The sequence below is a fragment of the Mercenaria mercenaria genome, chromosome 14, assembly GCF_021730395.1.
Source record: "Mercenaria mercenaria strain notata chromosome 14, MADL_Memer_1, whole genome shotgun sequence".
Taxonomy (NCBI): domain Eukaryota; kingdom Metazoa; phylum Mollusca; class Bivalvia; order Venerida; family Veneridae; genus Mercenaria; species Mercenaria mercenaria.
Genome location: NC_069374.1, coordinates 885745 through 910937, shown reverse-complemented (window position 1 = coordinate 910937; position 25193 = coordinate 885745). Strand labels below are relative to the sequence as shown.

Sequence of the window (25193 nt, the reverse complement as noted above, 5' to 3'; positions counted from 1 at the left end):
CTTCATTTATGATTTTATTTCAACCAAACTTGCATACAACTTGTATCACCATAAGATCTCGGTTCCTTTCTTGAACTAACGAGATTCCATTATGGGTTTCAGAGTTATGGCCCCTGAAAGGACCAGAATTAACTATTTTGACCTTGTCTGCACAATAGCAGCTTCATTTATGATTTGAATTTAATCAAACTAGCACAAAACATGTGTCACCATAAGATGTCGGTTCCTTTCTTGAACCGGCCAGATCCCTTAATGGGGTCCAGAGTTATGGCCCCTGAATGCGCCAAAATTAGCTATTTTGACCTTGTCTGTACAATAGCAGCTTCATTTATGATTTGATTTTAACCAAACTTGCACACAACTTGTACCACCACAAGATCTTGCTTCCTTTCTTGAACTGGCTAGATTCCTTCTTGGGTTCAAGAGTTATGGCCCCTTAAAGGTCAAAAATCGGCTATTTTAGCTTTTGCAGTCATATAAAGACTTCGTTTATGGTTTATTTGATACAAACTTCCAAAATATCTTCAACAACAATAAATCTTGGATTCCATGACAAATCAGATCAAGTCGTAGGTTCCAGAGTTATTTTATATCTGATTACCTTCCCTGATTGTAATCAAAATGAATTTATATCAGTAAGTACTTATAGGACTTATTTAAAATTTCATTATTGTTATTAGTTGGACTGAGACAATCAGGGTAGATAACTATGGACTGATTTTATGTCAAATTACCTCCCTTTATTTCAAATTAAAATGGGTATATCTCCGTAACTAATGAAGATACTGATCTGAAATTTCATTTATGCCAACATATTTTTTGGCAAATCCTTCTTTTGTTCACTTACAATATTTTTATGCCCCCGAAGGGAGGCATATAGTTTTTGAACCGTCTGTCTGTCGGTCTGTCAGTCTGTCCGCAATTTTCGTGTCCAGTCCATATCTTTGTCATCGATGGATGGATTTTCAAATAACTTTGCATGAATGTGTACCACAGTAAGACGACGTGTCGCGCGCAAGACCCATGTCCGTAGCTCAAAGGTCAAGGTCACACTTAGACGTTAAAGGTCATTTTTCATGATAGTGCATTCGTGTCCGGTCCATATCTTTGTCATCCATGGATGGATTTTCAAATAACTTGGCATGAATGTGTACCACAGTAAGACGACGTGTCGCGCGCAAGACCCAGGTCCGTAGCTCAAAGGTCAAGGTCACACTTAGACGTTAAAGGTCATTTTTCATGACAGTGCATTCGTGTCCGGTCCATATCTTTGTCATCCATGGATGGATTTTCAAATAACTTGGCATGAATGTGTACCACAGTAAGACGACGTGTCGCGCGCAAGACCCAGGTCCGTAGGTCAAAGGTCCTAAACTCTAACATCGGCCATAACTATTCATTCAAAGTGCCATCGGGGGCATGTGTCATCCTATTGAGTGGATTTTCAAATAACTTGGCATGAATGTGTACCACAGTAAGACGACGTGTCGCGCGCAAGACCCAGGTCCGTAGGTCAAAGGTCCTAAACTCTAACATCGGCCATAACTATTCATTCAAAGTGCCATCGGGGGCATGTGTCATCCTATTGAGACAGCTCTTGTCTTTTAATTACTTCCCTTTTACGTTACTATAAATAGCTTATTTTTAGTAACTTTTTTTATTATTGGCCATAGGGAAAAAGGTCAAGGTCACACTTACACGTTAAAGGTCATATTTCATGATAGTGCATTGATGGGCGTGTCCGGTCCATATCTTTGTCATTCATGCATGGATTTTAAAATAACTTGAGCATGAATGTGTACCACAGTAAGACGACGTGTCGCGCGCAAGACCCAGGTCCGTAGGTCAAAGGTCCTAAACTCTAACATCGGCCATAACTATTCATTCAAAGTGCCATCGGGGGCATGTGTCATCCTATTGAGACAGCTCTTGTCTTTTAATTACTTCCCTTTTACGTTACTATAAATAGCTTATTTTTAGTAACTTTTTTTATTATTGGCCATAGGGAAAAACCGAGACCACTTTTCTGTGGTACAACATGGATGGTACCTCCAATTTTTAGGTGTTTTTTTGACATATCTATACCTTGTAAGAATTTTTTTCTTCCTTTTTGTTAAATTTCTTCCCTTTGTTGTTCCTGTCCTTTGGATTTAGATATTTTTTTCTGAGGACCTTCTTGTTCTCAAGTGCAATGATAACAGGTGAACGATATAGGGCCATCATGACCCTCTTGTTTAAATGTTAAAGGGACGAGTTGAAGTCTGATCGATTCCCGATTGAGGCAGTGCCTTATTTCATATTATTTTAGAGTACAAAGCTGACTTAATTCATGAATTGCCCTCTTTTTGTAAATTTGAAATAGTGGTTAATTCAACACTAACAGCTGAAAACATTTTACTGCATAAAATGTGGCTAACAATATTTAAATACCTTTCAATATAATGTCATTTTCTTTGTTTCAGATAAAAGAAATTGACAATCTACTTGACAATCCTGCAACTTGAAAGCTCAAGGTCAGCTAAATGGCGTCAAAAGCTACTGGTAGAGCGTTGAATATAGGTATGTTACAAAAATGTTTTGTGTGCCATTTCTAATACACGCCTGATAAATACAGAGCTACCTCAATCGCACAGGTTTGGTAAACTCACAACAGATACAAAAGATAAAAAGAAAGTTCGTAGAACATAAAATGCCCCTACAAATTCCTAATGCATTCAGTAACTGCAAAAGGAACAGAAACATTTTGGTCACTGTATACTAGACGTTTGATGCACAGACCTCAGATCAACCAGAGCTCGTAAAATACGAAATGCGCCCGTCAGTAATTGCACAAGGAACATAAATTATTTTGTCATAGTGCACTGGACGTTTGACATACTGACCTAAAATCAATAATCATTGGTCATTTACCAGTGAGAAGAAAAATCCGTATCAAACGTGATCTTTCACCTAAACATTTTTCAGTATATTGGCAAAACAAGTTCTACTGTTCTGGGTCAATGTGACCTTGGCCTGTGAATAACTGACCTTAATATCAATAGGAGTCATTTGCTGCTGGTCATGATTATCCTCCCTTTTAAGTTGCGTGATCAAAGGTTCTATAGGGCAATACACACACCGTTGTATTTTTTCAAACGGGTATGGCCCATTTTGAGGGAAAGCTCTAATGTTTAATAGGGTATGAACATATATTTCGAATTAGGAGAGGACTTTCAGTAACGAAATGGCATTACTCTTATATCAAAGTGTGTTTTCTTTTTCTTTACCTCGCATTAATTTTTCTGTATACAAAATTCCTATACACATATGACGTCATGATGATATGCTCCTGAATATAGCACAGTCTAAACATAGATATTTGGTTTTCCAAGTAGCAAATATTAATGTGGTGATGACACACTCTTTAAAAAGCATAGTCTATATATAGATATTAGGTTTTCATATTAAATAATCGACAAGCGATTAAAAATAGCTGAATATATACATAGATATAACCGGACCTGGCCTTCAAGATAAACCCTCCCTATATCATCCTAAATCAATCAAAAAGGACAAATATGTGTTAAAATTTAAGCCCCTTTCAAATAATATATACCATCAACACAAGGCCTTATACCAGAGATTCGAGCCTGCAAGCCATGGGTTCACTTCTCACGCCGTTGTGAAAAAAAATCGTCACTGAATGCATATGTGAAATAAGGACAGATAGTTTATGTAATTTTCTAGACAATTTGTTTCACAACGGCGTTGGGAGTAAATCCATTGCTAGCAGACTCGAATGTTAGGTTTTTAGCCTTGTATAGATGGTATATATATCATTTAAAAGTGGCTATCATTTAACAACATATATATCATTTTGTATCGATTAAAGATGAAAACAGGGGTTTTACTCATCTGGTCATATTGCTTTCAGGACCGATACCCGTTCCGACGGTTTTCCCAAAGTAAATATCAAGTTAGCAATGTAAGGTCATGAAAGCTTTCCTTAAAATAGCATATAATAGTCTAAATAAAGATACTTTGCCTTCTTCATGTCAAAAGTATTTGCCTCTGTCGCCAACCTTTCATATCATGTCAACAACCTTATTATCTGTCACATTCGCAGAGTAAGGATACTATGACACATTTGCAAATTTATATGTACTGATAGTTCTTCCGCCCATATATTGGTACTGTTTACAGATGTCTCTGGTCTTCTCGATATCGGATGTCATTACGCAGGTACATTGTACATACAAAAGAATTCCATAAGAAAAAGCAAGTGTGAGTATAATACTGATCTTATACTTTTATAAGCCTTTGCGTATGCTTAGTATTATATTTTCGTTCTCTTGAATTTGAGACATATAACAATCCAATTAATATATTTCAAAACATAATTTAACATATTCAAACTATTTGAATCCACCATACGCCGCAAAATTATCCCGCAAGTGTATCTCCTCTTTTCCTTTTACATGCCCTTATATATTATGTTTGTTTGGAACATATTCTGTGTTTTGAATACTTTAAATATGGTTCTGTATTATATCTTATCTTCTAAAAGAGTTAACTTTCTTTTTCATACCATTTCTGATGTAGAATCATTTAAGGTTTTCAAAACTTTCAACTTTTAAACATATTGAAAACGGAAATTATCATTCGTTAACAAGGAAAGGAAAGTTGCCCATGATTTAGCGCAATGTATGCACGATGAAACAGTCCTGTCATAGTTACAATAAAAGACATATTAGAATAGAAATGAATTATAGCAAAGCCTTGTTTAAACACTTAATACACTCGGGCCGTTAATCGACGTTCAATACGGTTTTGCTGTAAAATATTTCTTAAATAAAGATTAGCGTATGAACATGTAAATATATTGACAACCGAAGACACCAACTGATACGAAATAGCTAGATTTCCAGCAGACACATGTAACAATCGTTAAAAATATGCCTTTCCTTAGTTTTTTCTAATACACATTTGGAATTGTGTCAAGCACATTCGACCGAAGAAACACTTTTGTATTTAACCATTGCGATTATGAGTTTTACTATTGTTATCAATTATTTTGTTTGTTTGTTTTTTCAGGGAGTGAACGTTTTGTCGTCATTGCACGGGGATGGATATATATTTTCCATGATAAAAATGCTAAGAGAGCAGAGAAGACATTCCCTTTACATGAGTTCAATAGGTATGAAGTTTTGTCCTCTCCAGTAGTTTAGATTATATACAAATAGCATGGTGTTTTCCATATACTCGTTGTTTGATTTGAATAAATAAACTATTTGAAACTAATACATACACTAACTGGAGGTTATTACTAGATGACATGATCATTGTCTCAATACCGTTTAAAACCAATAACCAGACGGTGAACACCGACTTTTCGGATAAATCAAAGAGAGATAAGTCTTGCACTTGATTACGTCAACATATTTTCATAATAATAACGTAACTGTGTAAAGTGGCGTTGCAAAATATATAGTCTTACATTTGATTACGTCAATATATACACCCTGAATAACCCTGGTGTGTTGGAACATTCTTTTGTTGATGATCTATGATCGTTCCAAGATCCCAACAAAAATATGTTCCAAGATCCCAGGTACGTATAACGGCACATTATGGAATGAATAGAATAACGTTCCAACATACCAGGTCTTTTAAGGATATTTTTAAGGATATTTTCATAATAATAACATAACTGTGTCAAAAGGCGTTTGAATATATATATTCAACCGCCACTTCACACAGTTACTGTTGATAAAAATGTACCCAGTTTATTAACACAGTTAATGATTCAGAGTATTGTTTATTCAGCATTTTTAATTCTTAATTCGTTTTTAATAATAAGCGTCCGATAAATCTAAATATACGTATTTACACGTTTGAATATTAAATATAGTTTTTACGTGCAAACGTTGCTTTGTTATACGCACAAGATTCTAGCAATTTCATTCGTTTTAGATGGTTACACGATGCCCCTTTATTTTTGTTAAAGGTCAGTAGATGTCTATGTCAGTTAAGGCTTAAAACAAGCGGACAATAAAACAAATTAATTATTGGACCTGCTAATGAGCCTCCAGGGATATATGCTAACGCACTTGCCCTGTATTTTCGGCAATAATAAATGATATTCATGGATTAATTTTGCTTATGAAGGCAAATTTGCGTCTACCGTAAAGAATTAGTGCAAGTAGCATGTTATGTATAAACTGTAACTTACTTATAATTTTCGACCAACGTAACTAGAAGTTTTGAGGTACTGTCTCAAATTCCGATATACTACAACAAAATTTAAAGCAGCATATGCCGAAATTTCAACTTATTAACTCTACTGTATGTCTTATTGTCATGTTCTTCTAGCTGCAAAATTTGAACCTCTGTCGATCTATCACAGGCAAACATGCTCACTGACTGCTTCTCCTTAACACCTGAGCTTGAACTTTATTTTGTTAGCTTGTCTTGTGGATATATCTGACTACACAAACTATGATACCAAGTATGTAGGGACTTGAGCATAAACTATCTTGCATCAGTATGTGACTTACCCTGACCTCTAGAGCAATTCTTCATTCCACCTGTGTCTAGGGTGTATACCAACATTTATATCTAAAATATTTTCTGGTGAAAGGGGCTCAAATCAGATCGACAACTTTCCAGATATGGTAAAAATAATGAAAATGTTCGAACACACTACACAGTCATTCTATGGCGTCTTCTTAAACCCTAGAACTACCCAGGTTCCCGATCTCGATCTAAAAGGATAGCACGGACCAATGATGATATTTGCATGTACGGTATATTTATATTTCCTTGCTTTAATGCCTGAAAGTCTTACGTAAACCTTTCGATTACTAGTACATAAGGTACCAATAATTTGTCAGAACCTGTACATCTGCATATATAAAGTAGTATTTTGTATTCTCCTTTTCGATAAAAATTATCCGAAATTATTTCGACTTAAATTACTACGTACAAAGCTAAAATTTAGAGTTTAGTATCTCGAAAGTCCGAGTTAATTTATAAAACACAGTCTATTTAGCGATGTAAATGTTTGAATATGTACGAATTTAATGTGGAAAGATTTGTGCTATATATAATTATGTGATAGAAATCAATCACAGGCGTAGACTGGATACAGCTAAGACTGGAAGCACAAGCAGGTTGTGACCTTCCGTGGATCCATAGCGACATAAGAAAACATATAAGAAAGAGAACGAGAGCATAGACATAGACAACGAGCCCATAATAGACGTCATACGAATTAACAAATACTGCTCAATGATTACAAAATTCAAAATAGAATCTTCACATTACGCATTAGACAAACAGAATATAAACATCCAACAACTGGAAAGTACTGAAATAAATCTTTTACCATCAAGAAAGATATCATTTTTAAAATGCCAAATAACAGTGATATCAATAATGCAATCCTCCATAGTAGTTTCTTTCAGAGTCAAACTTTACAAAACGCTTATAACAAAAGCCTGACAAACGTACAAACGATTTAAACTCATCCATCCAAATCTCAACTGAATTAACATGACATAGTAAATATATGCCACCCTAAATAACAATGATCCATTCAATACTAAAAACCAGGTTAAAAAAATTAAAGGATCAGCTATTTATAGTTGCAACAAAGGCAAGTAAGTCCGCAAAAATGTATTTTTTTAGTCCATAAAAAACCTTACCAGGCAGAGATACGTTAAAATACACCTAAAAAATAAATTGGAAGTTAAATTTATCTTGTGCCAAAGAAAAGTGGTCTTTATTTTTCCCTATGGCAAGTTATTAAAAAGTAACAGAATAAGTTATTTAAAGTACCAACAAAGGGAATTAATTATAGAACAAAATCGCTGTCAACAAAAAATCCTCACCATGAAGAGATACATCAAAAAACTCCTAAATATGGAAAGTAACATGTATGTTATATTGCAGATAAGTGACCCAGAATTTTCCCTACGGCAAGTAATTAACAATATATGCTATTCATAATAAAATCAAAGTGTAGTAATTCTGAAAAAAATAACTTCATACAAAGAATTTCATAGAGATATATGCTTACATATAGTTTTTTCAATTATTATACGAATACTTATTCATTGAGCGAACACCGATGTCTGCCGCCGGAAACATCACCTGACCGCTCAACCGCACGCTTATGAAGGCTGAAAAAATAATACATCCCTTTTTTCCGAACGGGCGTACAAAAAGCATATCTAAGCAGCCATCAAATACGGATTTATTTTCTTTGACTCAATTAACAACCAACATTTTTCTATTCATACTCGCTAAAAAAAAGATCAAAGTGGAGAATTCCATACAGTCTTCTGGAATATATCTAATGACAGATATTGACTCGGTATGGCACAAACGGCTTTTGTTCTGGCTGGAATATACAGGAACAATGTATACCTGATAGCTATAAGGTTTGTTTCGATGAGCAGAACATTGTTCTTCTTCGAGATTCATCTGATACTGTTAACATCGTAGCTGTTGTACCACAAGGCTCTATTCTTGGCATCCTTCTTTTCATTGTCTTTATTTGTGGCTAGCATTGTCCTTAACATCAGTTCAACTATCATTCTGCTGATGACACAGGCTTTTATATTTTTGTTAAGAACATGATCATTGCTGCCGAAACCCTAAAAGAAATTTCTTAAAGTTTCGCGTATAACTTACAAAATCTTGCTTTGTATTTGCATGGTATTCAGATCAACGAGGTGACGTCACACATGCATGTTGGTGTTAAATTTCAGATGATAGAAATTGACACAAATATGTAAGCAGCATTAAAATACTACAAATGAAAAATTTTCATCCACCACATTTTCCTTCCTTGGTACCTTTAACTCCTGCATAAACATCTGTAATCAACTTCAAAAATGTCTTGGATTCCAAACCCTTCATTTCACACATAAATCTTGGCTTACATATTATTTACATCAACTGTGACAGACTTGAACCAACTACTATTGGGAATCTCCAAAGACAGCTTGATTCTGATGTACTGAAAGTTTCAAAAGATTTCTCGGAAGCACAGAGCAGTAAAAACACAGCCTCAGAGCCACGCATTTGCAATATAGGCCCACAACAAAAAGAAATATAAAATAAGAATATTACAGACGAGTTGCTTCAAAAATCTTACAAGTACATATAATTTTATGCCAAATACAGATAGAGGGGAGGGGGGAAAGTGGTAAGGGGTAAAAAGGGGGTTGGGGTTGGGGGAGGAAGTTGAAGGGGAAAGTAGGACAAGGATGAAAACAAAGAGAATGCTACGTTCCTTAATCACAATTACACTACAGCGTAACAAAAATAGCGCAGACATTTATGTACCAAAGATAAACACACAACCACACCCAACTAACTAACATAGAAAAACAAACAAATAAGGTACAAGAACACAGTACGGCAGCGCTTTAGACTCACAAGCACACAAACTCGCCCCTAAGCAGGCAAAAACAATTGTACACCGCCTTTGATATCTGTCTATATTCTTTAGGATTCAGGCATCCAAAGAAAATAAGGGGAGCCGCAAAAACTAACTCAGAGTCAAGGGGGAGGGGGAATGCAAAAATGAGCGCAGATGCAAGAAGAAAGGTTGGGGGCAAAAGGGGAGTAAGGAGGAGGAGAAACGCTTACAACAAACAAGACAACATACGCAAGAGATAATACAAGACAGACAGAAAACCTGTTAAAAGTAGGGGCACCTTCTTGGAACAATCACTTACCTAAATAAAGGTAACTGGGGGTTTAAACGCGTTTGGAGCATGTCAGCCCCGCACTACCCTATTCCCAACTAGTCAGACAAGACAATGCTAGCCAATTGTAAATAAAAATAAGACTACATACGTAACACAAAACACGAGATAGACAGTTAATAAAATGACAACAACAAAGACTTAACATGCAATTTAAGTAAAATACAAGAGCCACTATTATGCTGGTGAATGTAAATACCAAATTCTTCTTGGCAATGTGTTTTCTCAATGATCCCCAATTCAGATGATGTTATAAACATGAAATTAAGTTAAAAATACAAGTCATTTCGAAGTATTCGTTTACCGAACTGGCTGTAGTAGATGAGAAGTTAGCGGTTGAAATAGATAGAAAAAGTGGAAACTCCACAGGTCGCTCAACACAACAAAAACGAAAATGTTGCAGGCTCGGTTTGATTGAGCCTGTTCATGGACGCCCTCTAGCCCCGGGTTGAGCAGAACTCAACATTTACACATGTTAAAAGTACAAAAAACAATTTAGAGACATCCGCAGATTTGTACATATGGCGATGCACATGGAACCTTCAATGCTACACTGGTGTGTAATTCCATGAAAAGCGGCGTATGGTCCCCAGTTAAAATAATGGGTTTGCCCTAAACGAGAAAACAATGAGCAGAACTAAACAAACTGAAATTTAGAAAGGGGATCTGAGGTTATGGAGCCTGCATATCACAGGAACTGCCAAAAGACAAAATTAAAAAGCAGGCGCCATATCCAAGGGGTGATTATACAATACCCAAAGCTATAAAAGCGGGAGTATTGGAACCACACAGGCCGAACTTCTCATGTTCAGAAACTAAACAGATTGTATTTTTCCCCATTCATGATTATGGTTCTAATTGTACGCCTAGGGGTACGGTATAACATATACAGTTGTTTTTATTTGTTGTTGTTTTTTTCGACTGGAGCTATTGTGTCGCACTTAACTTGTTCTTTAGAATACAACAATTGATGAAAAGGCTCTTTAGTTCCCTTGTATCAACTTCTTTACATTTTAGACATTTCTGTCGGATTTTGACACTTTTACAGAGCCCATGCACCATTCCTTTTTTTAGCATGTCTAGCGATAGAGTCTCCTTGAAAAAAAAACATGATTTAGGTAGGTAGGGATTGATTTTGGTATCGAAAAACAGAACACTGAACAAAATTCTCAATTCTTAAATAACGCAATCTAACGCAGACAGCAAGGGAGACTTCCTTAAAGAAAAAGTAAACATGTTGTCTGTTTCTGTTTGCATTATCCCATAGAATTATCTGAAAATAAAGACAATTTGAAACTTGGAACATATTTTTTATATATTTTCGGGTCTTCTGGAACCTTTGATGAAACCTTTACAAATACAATGTCCTGATACCAGGATGTGTCTGATAGAGAAAATGACCTCTTTTCGTTGCTGTAGAACTATTGAAACAGAACTTGACCCTTGACAGCCAGAGAGCATTGATCACAAGACTGCGTTTAACATTTGCATGTTCCTTGGTATCAGATGAACATACTGAATATAACCAGATCTGCAATTTTTTAATGTGAGTACATTTTTTGTTCCAAACGATTGTCTTTGTGTCCTGACTGTATGTAAGCAATAATTAATACCTAAGAGCCAACATATTATAAAATAAACCAGATTTTAAAATACAAGAGGGTCATGATAACCCTGGATTGCTCACCTGAGTAATATGAGCTACATGTTTCAAATGTCAAACTGATGCTAAAATATCAAGAAAGTAGGTCACATTCATAGTCACTGAAAGTGAGTTTAGAGGTCGATGTGCAAAACTGGTTTTTTGTCATCCAGTTTGCAAGGCTATGTCTTTAAAAGTAGGTCAGAAGGTCAAATAAAAATCAAGTTACCCCTACCCTAATTACTCATGGTCATCAGGAAATTATAATGAAACAGTCAAGGAATTATGATCAGGAAATTTTGAAGGTATTTTCCCATATAACACATATAACAAATGACTTCCGGGGCAGGGCCTCTTTTTACCCAAGGGACATAATTTGAACATTCTTGTTAGAGAACTATAAGACAATGCTAGATACAAGTATCAAAGGCCCAGGCCTAGAACTTTCAAACAAAAAGATTTTAAAAAATCCTAAATAAGTCCATGTTAAACTTGTGACCCCTGGTGTTGGGCAATTTTGCACCCCGGGGTAATAATTTGAGCGACTTGTTTGAGACCATAATGTTACATACAAAATATCAAAGGCCTAGGTATTGTGGTTTCAGACAAGAAGATTTCATTTTTTTGTTTCCTATATAAGTTAACGTAAAATTTGGGACCCCCGGGACTGGGCCTCTTTTAATCCAAAAGGCAAAATTCAAACATTCTTGGTAGAAGCTCACTAGATAATGTCACATACCAAATATCAAAGACCTAGGCCCTGTTATTTTTCAAACAAGAAGATTTTCAAAATTATAAATCCATACAAACCATGTGACCCCCGGGGCGGGGCCATGTTTGACCATAGAGGGAAAGTGTGAGCATTCTTGGTTGAGGACTACTAGTTGATGCTACATACCAGATATCAAATCCCTACACCCTGTTGTTTTGGATGAAAAGATTTTCAAAATATTTCCCTATACTAATCTATATAAATCATGGGAACCCCAGGGCGGGGCCATATTTGACCCTAGGGAAATAATTTGAACTAATATGGAGAAGGATCATTAGATGATGTCACATATCAAATATCAAAGTCCTACCTACTGTAGTTTTAGACAAGAAGATATCTAAAGTTTTTCCTTTCGGTTGCCATAGCAAACAGTGTTCTGTATGGAATTCATTTCTTTGACTTACCCTTAATGACGATTATGCAAGAAACATTCCTGTGATTTTTTATCAAAATTTGCCGTGTGGTTTAGGCTGGCAGGTGCTAACGGACGACGACGAACACCGGATAATCACTGGTCATAACAGCTCCTTCTTGAGCAGTTCGTGCTCAGGTAGGCTAATAATGCCAAAAAACTATAATTTTCAATGTTTTATATGTGTATCAGGAATTCATAAACTGTAAAGGCAATGCTTTATAGAAGAACAGCTGTTGCATATTATCTAAGATTTCCATTAAAAAGGTTTAGACATATTGTGTTTGTATGTTAGGTGGGTAAAAAATAAAAGCTGGACAGAAAAAATAAAATCTGTTATATTCAAAATCTCTTTTAAAGAAAAACTTTCCCCTTTACTTTTAGTAAGTTTTCGTGGCTCCTCTTTATTTTGGCAGCCGAATCTCAAGACGGTACTTGATTGTTTGTTCCTACTTGTGTGGGTGCGTTTGTAAGCTTGTGAGTCTATAACGGTGCCCTACTGTTTTCTTATGTGTTGCTTGTTCGTTTTTCTATGTTATTCAGTTGATCGTCGTTGTGTGTTTGTCTTTGGTACATGAGTGTCTGCGCTATTGTGGTTTACGTTGAAGTGCGACTGTTTTTAAAGAATATGGCATTCCCTTGTATATTTGTCCTTGTTCAACTTTCCCCTTCGGATTCCTCCCCACCCCCGACCCCATTTCGCCCCTTACCATTTCCTTCCATTTTATCGTTGTTTGAAGCAACCCGTCTGAAATATTTTTCCATTACAGCTTCTTTTTGTTGTGGGCCTACTATGTAGATGCGTGGCTCTGGGGCTGTGTTTTTGGTGTTCTGTGCTTCCGAGAAATCTACTCTTACCTATTATCTTTTGAACTGAGACAATTAAACTGCATCTTTGTACAATTTCCAGCTTGTAAAACCGGATTTTTGCTATATATTGAATCAATTGAGAATTTGCCTTTAAAAGAAGATATATAGGGATAGCCACTAATAAAAGTAAGAATGCACACAATTCATTTTATACAGTGGCATACACTTGTATGTTATTATTACAGAGCAGATAAATCATGGTGTCTTATTTAAAATGACATTATACGCATCTTAGTGTTTTGGTGACTATTCTAGTGACTTGGTGATTTGAAAATGTTTCAAGTTTTTAGATATTTCAACAAAATACAGAACTGATAAGCCATTCGGCCCCCTGCAGAAAACAGTCCAATAAAAGCAGAGAATCCATAACTACAATAAAGCTGCCTTATTTTATCGTGTTCTTGGAAAGGGCTGATATCTAACCAGTTCTTGCTCAAATATCAGTTGATGGAAACAAAGGCAAAGCAAAATCTCTGTCTGGTGGAATTTTATCCTGTGACCCCCGCATCTTGGAGTCCGCTGCTCTAACACTACTACATGAGACCACGGAGTCAAACATGTTGGTGACAGATGGAGATGTTGTCGTACATTATGTAATCTCGGCATTTACATGTCCGAGTTGATAAGATCCGCCGAATCTTTTGTCTTCTTGAAGGCCATGAGCCGATGAGCGTAATTAATTTCTTGCCAATTAACTATATTTATACGGTTACTGATACCATAAATAAGGTAACAATGACTATGTACAGTAATAAGTAAAGGTAAAGAGTACTTATATTCGAACATTTGAAGTGTTTGTTTTTCTAGCTTTTTGATAACATCTCCAGATTTCTTGATGGACCAAAACAGATTAACACTCGGGTTCTCATATACCTTGGAGCAATACTTCTGTCCGTACATGGTCTTTGATTGCAATAAGACAAGGGGTCAAAAATAGAGAAATGTCTTTTTTAAGTGCATATGGTTAAATTTGAAAAGAATCGAGCTTTATATGGAGTTTTGTGAGGTTAAGGAATCATATAAAGTGTAGGGAGCTTCATCTGTCTGTCGTCAAGTACGACATTAAAATCTATACATTGATTTATATGACTTTTTGTAATAGTTTTCTCATCTAGTTTTGATACTGGTAAATTATTGTATGTTTCAGTTGATTTTGTAATATTTCTGTGTAGTAAATCATATAATAATGATATTATTAGAAGCATTGTCTGCAGGTCCAGGAGTGAAAATAAAATTAATGTGTACCTCGGAAAAAGCTTTCTTTACATTTTGAAATGAAAACTTGGGTTTAGGAGGTAATATGGAAGGCTATGATTCATAACATTTAACTCGAGTTCTAATGATTTTAATATATTCTTTTTCCATTCAGTGAGAGGGTTCTGATCTGCATTTTCTTTCCGACACCAAAGTTAATAGACAAGGGAATTCTATATTTTGGATCTTTTGAGAAAATATTTTTGATTCCTTTATCATTAAAAACCTTAAAATTACGCGTTATGATATGGCCAGCTGATTGGTAACAGTATTTAGATTATTTACAGTTACAACTATCTGGAACATTAAGTTCTATGTCTAAATCAGAGAAAATTTAATTGAAATTAAATGTAACGTTTCTAACTGGTTTTTCATAATATTTGTAACAGATAATAGGTGTTTCTGAATTCTTAAAATATTTAGAAACAGAATTAACTACAAATTGATCTCTTAAAATGCTAGGTATATCAATAAACTCGATTCCTTTATTTATGAAAGATAATTTTAGAAAGTTTCGTTTATGATCCGATTCAGAATCAATATGAGGTCTAAGAAAATGTTGTGTATAAGTTTGTATCAATTAAGCAGTGTCGTAAGATGGATATGTATGCATATAGCTTCTTGATGAATTTGGCTCAACGAAGAAACAGGTATAGAGGTTAAACACTATAACATAGCACGTCTACCAGAGCGTTTTAATATCACATGGCAATCAGCTTCACACATTCTTTTGCGGAGTTTACGTTTGATATTTCCATTTCGTCGAACACCATGAGAACGAGTATTGCGTCTTCTTGGGGAATAGATTGAGAATATATTAATTCCAGAATCTTTTGAAATATTTCCCTTTAAATAAATGTTATCATATAAACCTAATGGAAATGGTGTTTGTAGAAATTTCATCCATATAAGTTCAGAGACATGTCTAAGTTTTGCCTTGAAGCTAGAAGTCAATTTAACCTCATACTTTAGTTGTTCAACAGCTTGAACAGAAACATATTTAACTGAATGTCCAGTTTTAAAATGGTTGCATAAGAAGTTTCGAAATTTATTTTTATTACGAATTTTGTCATTTTGTGTTCCCGAAATCTGGTTTTAAGAGGTCGTTTCGTTTGCCAAACATACTGTATTACCATAATTTCATGTAAGAACGTAGATAACATCAGAGGAATTTTAAGAAATGTCTGAATGTATATTTATCTGAAATTTCTGTTATTAACAGTAGAGCGTATTGTCAAGTAACAATTAAGATGAGGACAGCACATGCACCTATTAGAATGGCACTTAGAGACTGAGTGAAACCTAACGTTCTCAGTAGCAGATGTTTCTATATTGTATTTTCTAAGAATAGGGGATTTGAGTGGTCCTAGAATTAACTGAATGTAAAAATATATGACCACCAGCCGCCACATTGTAGCTAGTATATACGGAGGATACGTATGTACTGGACACGTTAGATATCACACAATTAGTATTTTTCTTTGTATCAGTAAAACATGAATAAAGACATTTTTGTATAGCTTTAAAATACGTGTTTCAGAGTGGAGAGCCACCATCATGTTTCCGGCGAAAATTTCTGCTTTTGCCTGATCTACTCGGACCTACAAAAGAAAGAGCCAGTTATTTTCTCTTGTGTAGTTGAAGAAGCGAAACAGGTAATACAGTGTAGTCAGTGCTCTAGGTTATAGCGGATTTTAGGGTATAGAGGATAGCTTGATAAATTTTGTATTTAGTATTGAATTATCGTATAAATTTTCATTTCATACTTTTACTGGTATGCAGACAGACATTCTAACATATATTCTAAATGTTTGCTAGATGTAATATTTTTCTTACGTCATCAAATGAAGATCGAGGCTATCCTTTACTGAATTAATCAGTGTGTATGTAGTGGCCATTAATCTTCAAAAAATCAGCTGGAAGTGCAATGAAGTATTTTATAGTCAAAATATATCTGAACTGACTTTGTGTTCATTTCAAATTTACTTTTTGTTATTCATGTGTTATCACAGCCTTTTAACAATTTTTATGCAATAAATATGTGTTACTTTATAGACATGGATGAAACATTTTGATGAAACTATTAATGAAGTTAATAGGGGGATTTATGGATCACAGGCATCACAAGCGTATGTTTATTTTTTTTTTTTTCAATTTGTTATAACTTTGCACACTTTCTTGACGTTGTGTTATACAGCAGTATTATTAGAAAAAACTATCACGCCAATTCAAACTCTCTGAGAATCGTTATTAATTTGACGTTCTAATGATGTTTGTATCCTTATATTTAAAATTTTAAAATTCACCTACATGATCATCACAAGAAGCTTTTACCTCCATTTACAGGGACAGCGATTACGATAGTATTCCTGGAGAAGGTAAGCATTAAAACAATTATGCGTAATTTGAATAAAAATGATCATTTTATTTTTCAGTATTGTTATCTTGCTAGTCATTTTAAACAGAAGAGGCGTGGGTTGTTAGGGTCCTCACCGATGTAGGTGAGAGTCATTTGGTGCGTTGAATTTTTCATGTGAGGAAGCCATTCAGCTGGCTTACGGAAGATCGATTATTCTACCAAGGTGCACGTCCGTTATGAATTTATTTACGGAAGGCCAACTGCGGTCTTCCTCAACCATCAAAGCTGGAAATCGCCATCTGACGTATTATGTCAGTGCAACGTTAAAGCCAACAAACATTTAAAACAGAGAAATAACTTTCGAACATGATGGAGATAATGGGTGCGGTACACGACTGACCCGTTTGAACATCCAAGTGAACTTTTCTAGTAGTGCCAAACTCACCATTCCCTTGTTCCTTTGTTTGTGTTGTTGCTATACATTTTTATGTATTTTGTTTATATTTAATACGTACGTGACACTTTTACAATCTTGTATTCTGGTCTTTTACATCGAATCTTTTCTTCTTGTTTTGCTAACTTTAATCATCCCTTTGAAAAATTTACTACTACAGGTTTGTTTGAAACGGATGGCATGCAGTCAGTATTTCTCCGATCAAATCAAACGGAAATCGTTTAGTTAGCAATATTACTACTGCGAAAAATAAAAATGTACAACATATTACATACAGTCTGAGCCCGTGTATCGTACTAAATTCGCTCTGCCGCCTCTTGCTACCACACGGAAAGCAAAATACGGGCTATCTATGGGCTCCGCAGACGTATTACTGGATAAATGTGAACTAGGCATAACTAACGCCCATGGGAAAATTAAAATAAATAACAAAAACACTCGGAATATATGTCGGGATTTGCTATTTTATTTGTGTGTTTGCAAATGTTACTATTTCAGGTATTTTAAGGTTAAACTATAAAAGCATTAATGATGATAATAAGTGTTTCTAAAATACATCTGGGATGACGATCACTAACTCTAAAAACGACCCTAAAGAAATAGTTTGTAGACTATCAAAGACGTACATTTGTCGTGTTCAAGTAACTGCATAAATATGTGGATCACTCTTTTATAATTTAATGTAATGCACGCGTACAACATAATGGCTCGGACAATTTACACCTTCAAGAATGTCTGTTTTTTTTTTGTCATTTTTATCGTTTAACATTTGTTTTGATAAAAGACACTGATGAAATTTGTCTGAAGATAAAATTGATATGTCTTTAAAGCAGACTGATTTACGAAACGCAAAAGATTTACCAAACGTGCGCGTTAAACAAATATTAGTAAGGACTCCCGATTTGCCAATCGTTGCGTTAACTGCAAATTGTGTATTTTCGCTGAGCGATTTCCAAAACACAGATTGGTTACTTGCGCGTAACATTTGCGCACCTACTGTCAATATTATTACACAAACTGTAATTATAACAAGCAACACATTGGAAAAAGTATTTGAATATGCTTACATTTACAATGATATTGGTAAGCCATCAATGTGTGCTTGAGAAATGCATGTATTAGAGTTTATGAAAAAAGTCATGATGTCCGAGAAAAAAGTACCACTATTCCAATATTAATCAGAGTGTACTGATATATTGTCATTATAATGTTTATTTAGCTTATAATATCTGCTGAAAATAACACCTGAATATCTCAACTAATAAAAAATGTTTTAGATTTTTGGTGAAGTTTTTTGGCTCTGTGTTGAAAAATGTATTCAAGACAATTTAAAACGCAACATGTTGTGTAAATGTCCATTGCATAGTTATTTTATCAAGAAAATTCCAGGTAAAAAGTTAGCCATTTTTAAAAACGCGGCGGAGATTGTGTTCCTGGCTGGTTACATGTCAAATTACCCCACCCACTTTAAATGTGAATTTCTATAAAAGTAGGTCAAAACTGATAACAGTAACACTTGCGAATGAAACTTTATACATGTAGGTATATTGTCATAAAATATAAAGAAAATCAAAAAACATTTTGCGCAGACACCTAACTGGGACCCCCCCCCCCCCCCCCCACCCCTTTTAGTTTTAAATGCATGAATCAAATGTTTCATTTTGTATGTTATCACAACAAAAACTGAAACTTTAACAGCTCGTTATACAGAGAGTTACTATGTCACTGTTTGACACATTAACAGTCATAACATTGACAAACCATTGCTGTTTTGACAGAATTCTATAATAATTTGTGATAAGGAAATGTTCTTTTTTACAGGACGAAATAATTCCAATAGTATGCTTGTGTTAGCAGGTCAGTCAATGCTTTATTTACAGTCTTATTAATGATAACGTGATTTTGAAAATAGTTGCCGATTAGTCTATTTAAGATTGTTATTCTAAACTGGCAGACTTTTATTTTGTTGTTAAAGAATTTCTGGCTTAACTTTTGATATCAGATAATAATGATTTTGCATTTATCCTTTACATCATCTAAATATCTGTGTTATCAGTATCAAAATTCTATTTTAGGCAATCAACCCGCCATTGTGGAAGCTGATGATTCCGGGCTTCTGAGAAGAGAACAGATGAAGTCATCTAATAAGTGTAAGCAAATAATTATTCAAAACAATACAAACCTATATTGCAATATACTGTAATACGCACTACTACACTATTACGATAACCTACAAACACTACGTAGTCTTCTCACTAAACATTAAATGTAGTTGATGAAATTAAGTTGAATTTCCAGTCAGTTTTATGCCTGCTGTTACCATCTTAAGATATAAGTGAAATAATCTGTGCGCGATATTTATGGTCTTCAATATGTACGTTGTTTGCTTTGGCCATATTTACGCTACTTTTTAGATTTTAGCCAAGATGAAAAAAGTGTAAGTATACCAACTCTTTCATTTCTAAAATAACTAGAAGATGCTATTGTAGAAAAGCGTATGTCTCCCCCAATGCATTGTGACCTTGACCAAAAATCAGCAGGGGTCATCTACTCTGCATGTCCAATCATCCTACTTAGTGTCAAAATTCTGGGTCAAGTGGTTCTGAAGTTATTGATTAAAAAAGAATTTTCTATGTTCAGCCCCCCTCTGACCTTGAATTTTGATCGCGTGACCCCGAAGCAATAAGGGTTATCTACTCTTTAACTTCTATCACCCTATAAAATTTGAAAGTTCAAGGTCAGATGGTTCTCAAGTTATTGACTGGAAATGAATTTCCGTGTTTTGTTTGTTGCAATCTTGATCTTTATACAGATACCCCCAAAACGATAGAGGGCATCTCTTGTGCAAGTTGTATCACCCAATTACGTTTCAACATTCTGGGTCAGATGGTTTTCTAATAACAAAACGGAAATAGATTTCCATGATCTGTGTGCTGCGACCTTGACCTTTTATGAAGTGACCCAAAATTCAATAGAGATCATCTACTCTGCATGGAGTTTCAAAATTCTGGGTCAAGCAGTTCTCAACTTACTGACCAAAATCTTTTTCCATGTTCAGGCCCCTGCGACCTTGACCTATATTTGAATGATCCCAAACTCAATGGTGGTCACATATTTTGCATATTCAATCATCCTATAACTTTCCAGCATTCTGGGTCAAGTGATTCTCAAGTTATTGATCGAAATGGTTTTGAATGAGCAGGCCCCTGTGACCTTGGTCTTTAACGGAGTGACACCAAAATCAATAGGAATCGTCTACTCTGCAATACCAATCATCCTATGAAGTTTAAACATTCTGGGTAAAGTCGTTCTCAAGTTATTGATCGGAAATTATTTTCAATGTTTAGGCCCCTGTGAACTTGACCTTCAACAGAGTGACCCCAATGTAAGTAAAAGTCATCTGCTCAGCCTAACCAATCATCCTACAAAGTTTCAACATTCTGGGTCTAGTGGTTCTTAAGTGATTGACCGGAAATGGTTTTCAATGTTCAGGCCTTTGTGACATTGACCTTTAACGGAGTGACCCTTAAATCAATAGTGGTTATCTATTACGCAAGACCAATTATCCTATGAAGTTTCAATATTCTGGATCAAGTGATCCTCATGTCATTGACCGGAAATGGTTTTCCATGTTCAGGCCCCTGTGACCTTGGCCTTTAACGGAGTGACCCCAAAATCAATACGAGTCATTTTCTCTACAAAACCAATCATCCTATGAAGTTTCAACACTCTGGGTCAAGTGATTCTTAAGTTATTGATCGGAAATGGTTTTCCATGTTAAGGCCCCTGTGACCTTGACCTTTAACATAGTGACCCCAAAAACATTAGGGATCGTCTACTCAATAAGCTCTGCCACCATATGAAGATTGAAGGTTCTTAGTCAAATGGTTCTTCAGTTATATATCGGAAATTAAGTGTGATGGACGGACAGGCAAACACAATATGTCTCCCCCAGACGGGGGTTGGGGTGGGAAAGAGACATAAATAGATTCTTTAAGGTATTGGACCCCTAAAAGTAATGTTTTAAAAAGGCATTTGCTTGGTATATTTTTAAGTTGACCATGTTTCGCACTGTGCTGCAAATTCTAAACAACTTTTACCGTGTCGTTTTTTGTAAATTTTATATATTTTATGGTATTTCCTCATGCTCAAGTAGAAACAAATTTCAATGTCATGGCCACTATCTAAAACGTTTGCAGAAATTTCATTACAACATTGATTTTGATGTAAGAAACATCAAAATATAGTTAAACAATTATAAAACACAAAAAAACCTGTAAATATCATTTTTCTAGGGTGCCTCAAGTAAACAGATTTATTGAGACAGAATTCTTACTCCAACATTGAAAAATTCAGGTCTAATCATGTGGGTCTGTCTTGAATTTTGAAATTGCTGATATAATGACAAGTTCCACTTTTGTACAATACATCCATAAGTAATCTTAAAAGAAGTAAAATCTTACTAGAAAAAAAGGAAAATATGTAAAAATAATTTGGTCCCAGTGGGGCTTGAACCTACGCTTTCCCCCTGCCCCCTCCTTAAAAGGGCAGTCAAAGTAGGTTTATGATAGGAATTGAATACTCTTCAAAAAGGAGTACTCTATTACAGGTCCAATACCTTAATTAGGTGTTAAGTGCATGTATGGTGTGGTTTAGGATAAAAATCTGACGCGCAATCAAATTGTTTTGTTTCTACAGTTTTGTTTTTTCGAATAGCTTACATATTTGTAAATGTAGAAAGCTTATGTTGCTCACAAAATATTAATCATAAAGACTATTCATAATACATCGTACACGCTATTGATATGTTACGCACAGCTTGTCATGAATCCCTTAAATCTGAATGTAAGTTGCCATTTTTTCGAACTATGAAGTGCTCTGCGTTTATTGACAACGATGCGGTTCGGACGTTTTTGGCTTCCCGCAACAAAAATGACAATATTCGCTACAATTTTTCTCAGCCGACCATATTTAACTAGTTTTAGCTAGTGTAATATACTAAAAATTGATTTTTGACCCTTACCTATTATTTTCTGTAATGTTAGTGAAACGTTGCCAAAGCTAACGAAAATTGGTATCTATGTAACATAATATTTGAAAAAATATATTATTATAATTTTAAAGAAGCAAGATTTTATCGGTTTTCATCAACGGAAATCAAGTTATTCCAAAGAAGACACACCATTTTAGGTTGATCATTGAAACTATATCATACATTACATACAGTGTACGTTAACAAAAAGACGTTTATTATTTTTGATGTGAAACATCGTTTACTTAGTTTAAAACAAGAACACATACATTTCTAAGGCAGTACAAATCAAAGTAAAACAATAAAATAACCAGAATAAATGTATACATCTTTTATTATTTTTGTTTACACGGTATATACAAACAAGAGGGCCAAGTGGCCCTGGGTCGCTCACCTGATAAGCCAATGAGGCACTATGGTTGTAGGAGAACAAGTTAATGACTGAAAATGTTATTGAACAATTTTGGTAGACGACCACCAAAGGATCATTCCTGTAAAGTTTCCTTAAATTTGGCTCAACAGTTTCACAGGAGATAATGGTGAAATATAGGCTCGGCCAACCCGGTAAGGTCCACACCAACATCTCGACCAAAGCAATCCTTGATGAAAATCATAATACGTATCTTTTTTCTCTAGGTTCAAATATCATGTCTTCTATTTTTTATGTATTTTTTAAATCAAGAGTTTTTCCTATATAAGTCTATGTAAAAACAAGTATCCCCTGGGGCGGGGACAATCTTGACCCCAAGGCCATGATTTGAACAATCTTGGTAGAGGTCAACTAGATAATGATATACACCAAATATCTAAACTCTAGCCATTGTAGTTTCAGACAAAAAGATTTTTCAAGATTTCCCTCTATAATTCTATGTAAAACAAGTAGCCCCTGGGGCGGGGCAAATTTTAACTCCCGGGGCCATGATTTGAATAATCTTTGTAGAGGTCCACTAGACAATGCTACATACCAAATATCTAAGCTCTAGTCATTGTGGTTTCAATTTTCCTATACAGGTCTATGTAAAAAACAAGTAATCCCTGGGGCGGGGCCAATTTTGACCCTGGGCCATAATTTGAACAAATTTTCTAGAAATTAAAAAAAAAGAAAAATAGCATATATGGACGGTCCCTCTATTTCAAAGCCCGAAACTCTGGCCCAAATTATCCGACCCATCTGGTTTTCGAAAGGAAGTGAGACCTTTCACCAATCTAACCTGTGACAAAGCTTGGTGGACATGCAAAATTAAATAAAAGCGCTATCGTGAACACAAGGCTAAAATCTGCAATTTTAGCCATTTTAGGGGGCATAACTCCAAGACCCATCGTGCAATATGGCTGGTTTTCGAAAGGAACCGAGATCTAATAGAGATACAAGTTATGTGCAAGTTTGGTTTAAATCAAATAATAAATGAAAGCGCTATCGTGAACACAAGCTCAATTGTGCAGATTTTAGCCATTTCAAGGGGGCATAACTCCAAGACCCATCGTGCAATATGGCTGGATTTCGAAAGGAACCGAGATCTAATAGAGATACAAGTTATGTGCAAGTTTGGTTCAAATCAAATAAGAAATGAAAGCGCTATCGTGCACACAAGCTCAATTGTGGACGGACGACGGACGACGGACGACGGACAAAAGACCATACTAAAAGCTTCACCTGACTTTCAGTCAGGTGAGCTAAAAACGGAAGGGTGACCCGATATGGATTTGCAACCAAATTATATCCAAATCCCACCATGCATAAGAAGAAATGATCCGGACAAACTTCAATTTGACATTTGACTTCCAGTTGTGACCTTGACTTTTGAAGTAGTAACTTGAAATTTGCGCATGACACGCCTTCATACCAAATATAAACAAGGTTGGTCCTTACATGTCAAAGTTACGGTCTGGTCAAAATCGAACGGAAGCACGCACACACAAATGCACGCACGCGTGCATAAACCGTAAGTGGCGACTAAATCGAGCTCACTGCAAGCTGGCTCGTCAAATTTGAAAATAGCGATGAATAGATATTCGTATTTGTATTGAAAGTTTGAACTTCAACTACTATAGTATTTATTTTGTTAAAAGACGTTTTGGTTAATGCAACACATATATTCGGTTGCAACAGAATCTTATTAATTGGCACTGGCAGCTTAATATATTGTGAACATTTTATCAGTATCGGAAAAATGCCATCGTATATTTGCAGGCATAATGACTTAGGTCTACGACTTTGGCTCTTAAATTTCGTTACCTGTAGCCGTCTGGGTAATGGCAGGTGCAAATCCAAGTGTTTCGAAACCCAAGTGTGAAGTGCGCTCGTTTAAGATTATGCTATTTGGTTGTAGTGAGTGTATCTTTAAGACAGGTATCAGTGATTCTCCTACTCTTTGGGCCCAGGTTAAGACATGATGTTCTTTATATTGAAGCACATATGTCACCGATTCTCTAACAACATCTGCCAGAATTCTTCAAGATTAACACTCACATGTTAAGAAGCCATCTAGCAGAAGGACGGAAGGTCGGGGTTTCTGATGTGATGTTTACATACACAGAGGGGCACCTAGGGTCTTCCTCTCCTATGAAACGATAGAAAGTCGCCATATGACCTGCTATTGTGCTGTTGTGTTATTAAGCATACCGCAAAAAAAGATAAAA

At 35.4% G+C, this 25193-nt stretch overlaps 1 protein-coding gene across 1 annotated transcript in view; it reads left to right on the top strand.

The window, feature by feature from the left end:
• The first annotated feature begins 2370 nt into the window (after positions 1-2370).
• Positions 2371-25193, top strand: part of LOC128548318 (uncharacterized) — a 40480-nt gene continuing 17657 nt past the window's right edge. The window contains exons 1-8 of the mRNA XM_053522797.1: positions 2371-2559; positions 4183-4263; positions 5074-5176; positions 16249-16363; positions 16764-16837; positions 17055-17086; positions 19343-19378; positions 19597-19671. Coding sequence (XP_053378772.1) covers positions 2523-2559; positions 4183-4263; positions 5074-5176; positions 16249-16363; positions 16764-16837; positions 17055-17086; positions 19343-19378; positions 19597-19671 — 553 coding nt within the window. The 5' untranslated portion in view covers positions 2371-2522. The remainder of the gene's footprint in view (positions 2560-4182; positions 4264-5073; positions 5177-16248; positions 16364-16763; positions 16838-17054; positions 17087-19342; positions 19379-19596; positions 19672-25193) is intronic.